Genomic DNA, 9,524 nt, shown 5'->3' on the forward strand with positions numbered 1-9,524 from the left:
TATTTGCAGAAAATTACCAGGACAGGTAAACCTGATGCTTTATGGGAATCATGGCATTTTGAAAGAACGAAATCCACATTACATGAATGAAGAACTAAATCCACAGTACACAAATGCTTTTTCATGGGAGAGACATTTCAACAGTTTAGTAAAAATACTGTGTGGTGGGAGACATATCTCTTCACACAGTTCAAAAGGACACGTTTTAGTTTCGTGTCCTTAAAAGGGGAAACAAAACTTCACTCTGTGGCTGTATTAGAGGCAGAGTCAGAGAGAGAGAGAGAGAGAAAAAACACAATATGTGAAAACGCGTGGACTCCAGACTGAAACACTGTCATTTTGTTCTCACACAAAGGCTGATGGAGGACATTGAGAGAGACCCAGACTCTGACTGCATGTACATGAACACAGAGGATCCTGAGCTCACCGATGATCCAGACGCAATTTATGAGACTTTCTACCTGAACACAGAAACACAAGGTCCTCTGAAAACTCACACACAAGAGTCAGGTAAGAAAACATTTGTACATGTATACACACACACACACACACACACACACAGAACACTCCATTTAAGATCTTTCATAGCCTCAACTTTGACAAATCTGCACCACTCTTAGATCATCAGCTGAATACAGTATTTTTTGTACCATGTCTTTACTGAGATGTGCATGAAGTGAAAATGTTACATCCAAGGCATTTCATAAACAAAGTGTTCTCGCCCTGAAAGAACATTAAGAGAGGATTTTTTTCTAACAAACTGTAGTGCAAACAGAAAAAGAACTGCAGTGGTGAGAGAATTGTGGTTTTGGGTCTAAATATGTCTCTGCTCTAATTTCCACAGGTGTTAAAGTAGAGAAGAAACAGGTACTTTCAGGAGGATTTGTGACACTGTTCCTGGTGCTTCTGTGTGTTCTCTTGCTGGCCATCACAATAGGAGTGTGTGTGACACTCGTCAAAGAGAGAGACAAGTTGAGGACCAGTTACACCAGTGTGACTGCGGAGTTAGATCAGTTACAGGCCAGCTATAGCAATCTCACTCAGGAGAGGGACCAGTTGCAAAACAGCTCTAACAGGCTTCTAACCAGTCTCACCACCCTTTCCAAAGAAAGAGACCAATTAGAAACCAGTTACAACATCCTGAGACTGGAGAGAGATGGACTTCAGAGGAAGCTTTCTACACAAGGCTAGTGTCCATGAATGTCATAACTCTGATTAATATGAAGTTTATAAATATATGAAATGTCAAGGGTTATGAGATTTAAACATTTAGCGGTATGATAATAAAACAAAGGGGAAGGTGCTGACTCATCTGGCTTATCAGTAGGAACCTGCCCTGACGGATGGAGAAGATTTCAGTGTAGCTGTTACTACGTTTCCACCATGACAGAAAACTGGGCCCAGAGCAGACAGGACTGCAGAGGAAAAGGAGGAGATCTGGTCATTATAAACAGCAGAGAGGAACAGGTGAAATAATGATGGTGGAGCTGAAATAGTATTAGAGAAAAACAGAAACTGTGAGATGTATTGAAATTAATACATTTCTGTCCATTACTGGAAGATATGTGGTCTTAACTGGCCCCTTATGAACTGCTGAAATATAGCTTAATTTGAGTTAAACTTATGTACAGAGCGCCCCCTTGTGTGTGGAATGGGGAAAGCAGCAATAAGCTGGACTAAGTCAAGCAAATAGTATTTCAGTCAATGGCATTCTAGTGTGACTAAACAAAAGAAAAAAAAATAACTTTTGAAGCAGATTTTACTCTTAATTATGCTTTATTTGCTTCCAAAGCACAGAAACTTTAACTTTTGTATTTTTGCTTCAACACCAGTGGTTTCTATATTCACTGAGGGTGAAGTTTTGGATTGGTCTAACTGATGAGGACACAGAGAGAGAATGGAAGTGGGTGGATGGAACACCACTGCACACTGGGTAAGAGATAATATGCATAATATACTCATAATATACAGTTTATATCATACAAGAACAAGTAAAGACAGTTATCAAAAGCAAAATAAACACACAAGGTAAAAGTGTCTTTTAAAGACCAAAATAAAAACTGTGTTGGCTTCTTTGCCTCATAGAAGATATTTAAATGCTTTTTGACAGTGCAGCACAGGAAACTACAGACCCCCCAGAACCTCACTGCTGAACTAGGAGCATGATGGTTCACCACATTAAATTTTCCACAAGCCAGAGTTTAAAACTGAATTCAATCCACATTTAGGCCAATCAGTCTCAAACTGCACCTGCACAGCAGAGGGCTACCACCAGAGTTAATGTGTGACTTCATCAAAATGATGTCTTTCTCCTGTTGTCTTTTTTTTGGATGTACATTTAGACTGGGGTTTAGTGCCCCATAGCACATATATAATATTTTTCAGACCGTTAGATAACGAACTAAGTAAATAAATAAATAAACACATTAAAAATAAAAATGATCGATTTTGAATTTTTCATCAGTGACCTTGGGTTTGACTTCATTTCCCGGGATTTAAGCACAGGTTGATGAAGTGACAAACAAATGAAATGTGACCTGACAAACTGACAAAGTACAGCCGCAGGCCCTACATATACACATCACATTTATAATAATCACATCACATTTATAATTATCACATCACATCACTGATCACAGATTCCAAGAAGTAAAGTGTCTTTGACAGTCTGTGTACTTACTCCCAAAACCAGAGTGCTTCAACATCAGATATATATACACACAGATGAACCAGAACATAATGACCACCTGCCTGTTGTTCCTCCATGTGCTGCCAAAACAGTGCCAACCCGCCGAGGCATGGATTCTCCAAGACCCCTGATGGTGTCCTGTTTTATCAGGCACCAAAACATTAGCGGCAGATCCTTCAAGTCCTGTTCATGGCAGTGGTATTCCCTGATGGCAGCAGCCTCTTTCAGCAGGATAATGCGCCCTGCCACCCTGCACACATTGGTCGGGAATGGTTTGAGGAACATGATGAAGTGTTCAAGGTGTTGCCCTGGCCTCCAAATTCTCCAGATCTCAATCCGGTTGAGCATCTGTGGGACGTGCCGGACCGACAGGTCCGATCCACGCCGGCTCCACCTTGCCACATACGGGACTTGAAGGTTCTGCTGCTAACGTTTTGGTGCCAGATTCCTTTCAGGGTCTTATAGAGTCCATGCCTCAGTGGGCGCTGTTTTGGTAGCACACAGAGGACCAACAGCATATTAGGCAGGTGGTCATAATGTTTTGGCTCATGGCAGTATATTTGTGTGTGTGTGTGTGTGTGTGTGTGTAACTTTAGGTACTGGAGAAATGGTGAACCCAACAACGGTGGAGCGTCCAGGCATAAAGAGAACTGTGTTGAGTTGACTACCATGGCTGCCATGACTGGAGACTATTTTAGGAGCTGGAATGATCTTCCATGTAACCAACAGCTAAACTGGGTCTGTGAGAAGGCACTGGTTTAACTGGGAGACTAAAGATGCCTGTATCTGAAACCTGATTCTTACTTCTAGACTCTTTTCACAATTCATTTGTTGGTTCCATCCATGGTTTCATATTTTCAATTTTCTTCATATATACATACATACATACATATATATATATACATACACACACACACACACACACACACACACACACACACACGTTCTTGTTCTTGTCATGTATAAACTTTTTTTTATTATTGTTGTTGTTGGGCTTTTTTGGGGTTTTTTTTACAAAAGTTGGTGGACTAGAGTGTGGGACACTTGGAATATATTGTTCATTCTTATTAAATAAAGATCATTTCTGGAATTTAATCTTTTCAATGCCATGGAAACACTGAAATACTGTCTTGTGCGCACCATATGTTTATCTTGTGGGAGCAAGTAAATCATCTTTATCTTATATATACATATACATATATACACATATATACACACACACATATACATATATATATCATTTATCTTATTTATCAGCCAGGTCACCCACCAAAAACATAGTAAATGGACTGTTCAAATAAAGCAGTGAACGTCGCCATGTTTCAAACTAACTGACAAACTTTTAAAAACTATTAACGCAACTTACCCCCGTGGTCTTCAAAGCATAGGCCTATCATGTCTTTACTATGCAGATATTAGCTTGTTCCCACAACACAATGAACATGTGCGCACAAAAGGAAGAAAAAAATCATCTTTCAGGCATTTAGGGGCTCTGTAAGAATGCCTCAGTTAAGGGGGAGAGAAAAACACACTAGGCAGATATGAGCTGTGCCTGGTGACCGCCTGAACAGAGGGGCGTGTCTGCCTAAATTTAAAGTGGCAGCACCCCGGGCACATTATTATTTAATCTACTTCGTTGTTTATGAAGAGTTGTTTGAATCATTTCTAAGTTCAGTGTTCACAGCAGTGAGCTATAAATAGAGTTGTCCAGAAGTATATTTTAACTGAACTCAGATTGTCAAATAAGGTTACGCTAATAGCTAAATGATACCGGTATTCAGCCCCATACTCACAGTGAACTATTCACTAGATCTTACCTGTACTGTTGGCACAACACTGAGTTATCATCACATTCTCTGCATTTGCCCAGATATACTCTTTTCATCAGGTTAGATCTGTAAACCGTGAGCTTGGTGAAGATTAAGGTAGATGTATGTATTCAGCACCTCCAAGTCCGAGGCCATGGTCCTATGCCGGAAAAAGGTGGCTTGCCCCCTCCGAGTTGGGACTGAGTTCCTGCCTCAGGTGGAGGAGTTCAAGTATCTTGGGGTCTTGTTCACGAGTGAGGGTAAAATGGAGCGGGAGATCGACAGACGGATCGGGGCGGCGGCGGCAGTCATGCGGTCGTTGTACCGGACCGTCGTGGTGAAGAAGGAGCTGAGTCAGAAGGCAAGGCTCTCAATTTACCAGTCGATCTTTGTTCCAACCCTCACCTATGGTCACGAACTCTGGGTAGTGACCGAAAGAATGAGATCGCGGATACAAGCGGCGGAAATGAGCTTCCTCCGCAGGGTGGCTGGGCGCACCCTTAGGGATAGGGTGAGGAGCTCGGACACCCGGGAGGAGCTTGGAGTAGAGCCGCTGCTCCTCCGCATTGAAAGGAGTCAGTTGAGGTGGTTCGGGCATCTCGTCAGGATGCCTCCTGGGCGCCTCCCTATGGAGGTGTTCCGGGCGCGACCAACTGGGAGGAGACCCCGGGGAAGACCCAGGACACGTTGGGAGAAATATATATCTCGGCTGGCCTGGGAACGCCTTGGGATCCCCCAGGAGGAGCTGGTGGATGTAGCCGGGGAAAGGGATGTCTGGGCGACCCTCCTCAGCCTGCTGCCACCGCGACCCGGTCCCGGATAAGCGGGAGAAAATTGATGGATGGATGGTATGTATTGCTAATATCTCTGTGACAGTTTATTCACACTATGTTCAAACAGGCCCATCTGATCCACCAACACACATCCATGAACTGTGATTTACAATGCCTTTCCTAGACCGTAATGAACAGATATATTTCACAGGTGCGAGCCATTGCATAGTCTAAATGCACCGTTTGAGTTTGTTTTACTCAAACAATACTTGAGTTTCAAATATTTTCTAATGAGCTGAATGTACAATGCAATTACAGCGCTTTAACAGCAAACGTCAGAACATGAAAAATCTTTTGTGATTCAAAAGTTCGGACAGCGCTTTGATTTTGATATAACTTTAGCAGGTAAATGCAGACACGCGCTCAAGTGGCATTTATTCCAGAGTGCCATCCAGTGAAAAAGCGCTAGTTTTTGATGTGTCTCACCTGAATCTTACCCGCAAAGAAACGGTTCATTTCAGTGCAGTCACTAGTCACTTGATCTCAGTGAATGGAAAGTGCTGGAACAGTCACAGAGGACTCATCCTCCTCTGACTGGCACATAGAGGATATACACACTACAGGAGTCCAGGGTTACCAGATTCTATGGCCTATCACATTATTTACAGTATTCAATCAGCGCTTACAGTATAACGGATTTATGATACATAAGGTTCAAGGAGTTTAAAATTCTATGCCATTTGAATTAATTTGATAACCAACCAGGTTTCACATTGATAAGTTTATCTTTAAGACAAAGTGTACAACGGTATAGGTACAATAACAATCCTAACTCAGGGGCACCAAAAGATGTAGATGCAATAGGATTAATAAATCAGTCTCATGTAAATCTGTCTCATAAAGTTATTAACCATTAATTTGGGTGTTCAATATTTTATAATTAAAGAACTAAGATTAATGGGATAAGCTAGATGTAACACTGTGCTACAGTCTTAGAGAGTATTGCAGTACTAATGTATTACAATTACACTACTAAATCCATAACACTCATGACAACTAGGTTGAAGGTAATTGGGAGTTTGATGGCAGAGGTTGGTATTCAGTGAATATTGTGGCAGAAACAGACAGGACAACAGTTTTTTTCAAAGATACTATTTACTGACATAATCAATACTACTTGGCAAACTAATACTGATGTGGTACAATCAATAATCAGCAGCAAATAGAATGATCATGGCATAAATGGTAATATGATGGTGATGAGGCTATGTACAAGCATTCAATGTAGGACTGAATAAGTGTTAGAGTAGTGATGGGTGTGTGTGTGCGTGTGTGAGAGCGAGAGAGAGAGGGAGAGACCTTGCGTGTATGTGCCCAGCTACGCACTGAAGAGAGAAGGAGGAGCAAGGGAGAGAGGCTGTGCGCAGACGCACAGACAAGAGGTAGGTGTAGTATGAGGATGTAGTGCACAAGCATCATGTGTGCTAGGCACCAACGAGAGTGGGGATGAGCAACATGAACCGCGTGTGAGGGAGAGAAACAAAAGATCTTTAACTTGAGAGCTAGTCTCAAGCAAGTAGGCCCTAAGCTCAACAACTCTACCCAACCATTAAGTCACACTGCAATTTCAACGTTGGAGGTGTGCAATCAGACAAAGGGAGTTAGAGAGAGAGAGAGAAAAAACAAATGCAAGCTCTATCCTTTAGAAGTTGCAGGTACGGAGAAAAAAAGGAGAAAAAAGAAAAGAAAAGAGGGATTGTGGGTGAAATTCTCAGCTGGAGTCCCAACACCACACGATACCTGTTCTGAGACAAAACAATAGGAGTCTAACAATGAGTCAGATGCAGTGTAAGTTTATTGTATAATTCAAAAGGCATACAACAAACTGAATCAGGTCCCGGGGAGTGACTGATGCCTTCTCACAAAGCACCGTTTTTTATGCACGTTTTCTCAAAAAAAAGATGCACATTACCTTGTCCCTTTGTATGTGGAGCGCCTCTGCCAGCCCTCTTCACAGACCCCTCTCATCGCTGGTTTACGTTACTTCATTATTGTTTATTTCCTTTACCTTTAGCATACGTCATCACCAATATTTACTCCCCTGCTAAGTAGTGGAGTAAGATATATCATGAAACCTGGAATGTTTCACCCTCTCCATATATTATGACTGACACAGCACTCTGGCAGAGGCACCGACCTTATCTCACATGCAGCCCCCTAAAGGGCCACACAGGCCTCTTCTTTTTGAACAAAGAGAACTTGACATTTCTTACAATACAAAGGATTAAATAGTTATAACTGTTAATACAAACAATTACTTTAATTCACCCCTATAATAATGAATACATTACTGTTACATTGTTTATCATGGTTGCTACAATGGTTATCTTATAGGAGAGTAATATTTCTCCAACATTCCCCCCTTTGTGACTTATAAGTCACACACCATGTGGTTGTTCAACTAATAGTTATATTGCAGCAAAGCAAGGCCATCCCTCTTTACTGTTCCATTTCTGTTCCCATTACACATTTTGTGCCACTCATTTAAACCCATGCAACTGACCATACGTTAGCCTTGCAAAGCAGTTTCAGCAAATGGTTATAATACCTAGTATAAAGGATATATAAAGGAACTGTCCCTTATTCTGTTGACCATAATCGTCCCGTTCGGGCAGCAAATTGCTGTAACATCAGAACTTCAGTGATTGTCAGCCCTCAGGAATGCTCTTTGCTTCCAAATGTTACCATAAGTGTGGCATACACCGTAGGTATATGCCGAATCAGTAAAAATATTAACACGTTTTCCTGCAGCAATTGTACATGCAGCTGTCAAAGCTTTAATTTCAGCTAACTGTGCAGAACACGGCTGATCAAGCATTTTGGCTTGTATTGAAGAAAAAAGAATTATCAGGTGTGTTCAATTGTGCAATTCCACAGCCCGCATGATTACCTGTTTCATCTCTATAACATGATCCTTCAACAAATAATGTAAGATCAGCATTGATAGGGTGGTTAAATAAATTGTCAAGGACCTTGAGAAAGGCATCCGTGGCTTGGGCGCAATCATGTGGAGTACTTTCATTCGGAAGTACCATTCTGGAGGCTGGATTAATAGTGATACATCGCTGAAATAGTAAGCTCAGGTGCTGATAGAATTACTTCATAGCCAGTCTTTTCTGGCATGGTTTAACACAAAGCGTGGACTGGTCAACAGGGCATGTAATTGGCGAGATGTATACAGTGTTACAGGATGTCCCATTGTTATATTGGAAGCTTTTTGGTATGCAAACGATGCAGCCGCAAGTCCCTGATAATGTGGGGGTAAACCTTGTTCTACTGTATCTAGCTTAGTACTATAGTAAGCTATTGGTTGCTTACCTGTGGGGGTGTCCTGCATTAACACTGCACTAGCAAAACCCGCTCTTTCAGATACATACTAGTGAAATGGCTTGCTATAATCTGGGGTGCCTAATGCTGGAGCAGACTGCAGTTCACGTTTAATTAATTTGAATGCAGCCTCTGCCTCTGTAGTCCATTGTAAAGGTGTAGTACTATTTGACTGCCCTGCTGCTTTAATCATAGCTCGTAATGGCACTGTTTTAAGAGCATAATCACAAATCCACTGTCTGCTGTATCCCACCATACCCAGAAAGGAAAGCATCTGTCCACCTGTTTGCGGCTGTGGAGCTTTAATTATGGTGTCTGTGTGCGATGGAGCAATACACCTTTTATCACCGCACAACTTCCTACCTAAATATTCTACTTCTTGTTTACACAACTGTATCTTATCCTTACTGATCTTATGACCTCCCTCAGCTAGGGCGCATAAGACAATTACTGTGTCTTTTTCACACTGTTCTTTTGTAGGACTGCAAATTAATAAATCATCCATGTACCGAATTAGAGTGCTATCAATATTGATGTGTTGTAAGTCCTCAGAGAGCACTCTATTGAAAATGGTTGGACTATTGCAAAAACCTTGTGGCATCCTGGTTTATGTGTATTGCTGACCTTGGTATGTGAACGCAAAAAGGTATTGTGAGTCTGGATGTCAGGGGACACTAAAAAATGCTGAACATAAATCTATTACTGTGTATCATTGAGTGTCCGGTGGAATATTTGTGTCACAGCCTGCACCTCCATTTTGGATTTTTAGTTTGCCATGTCTTTGTGCGCCTGTTCTCTGTCTCCGCCCCTCACCTGTTCCTGTTTGTCTCGTTATTAACCTTGTTAATTTCATCCAATCCTGCTTTG

General features: G+C 41.6%; 1 protein-coding gene across 1 annotated transcript in view; it reads left to right on the plus strand.

Annotated features, from left to right (window-relative positions):
• Positions 1 to 3,451, plus strand: part of LOC115823807 (C-type lectin domain family 4 member M-like) — a 7,351-nt gene extending 3,900 nt beyond the window's left edge. The window contains exons 3-8 of the mRNA XM_030787831.1: positions 10 to 25; positions 356 to 510; positions 845 to 1,186; positions 1,391 to 1,467; positions 1,833 to 1,933; positions 3,286 to 3,451. Of these exons, the coding sequence (XP_030643691.1) occupies positions 10 to 25; positions 356 to 510; positions 845 to 1,186; positions 1,391 to 1,467; positions 1,833 to 1,933; positions 3,286 to 3,451 (857 nt within the window). The remainder of the gene's footprint in view (positions 1 to 9; positions 26 to 355; positions 511 to 844; positions 1,187 to 1,390; positions 1,468 to 1,832; positions 1,934 to 3,285) is intronic.
• The last annotated feature ends 6,073 nt before the right edge of the window (positions 3,452 to 9,524 follow it).

Source organism: Chanos chanos, chromosome 11, assembly GCF_902362185.1.
Source record: "Chanos chanos chromosome 11, fChaCha1.1, whole genome shotgun sequence".
Taxonomy (NCBI): domain Eukaryota; kingdom Metazoa; phylum Chordata; class Actinopteri; order Gonorynchiformes; family Chanidae; genus Chanos; species Chanos chanos.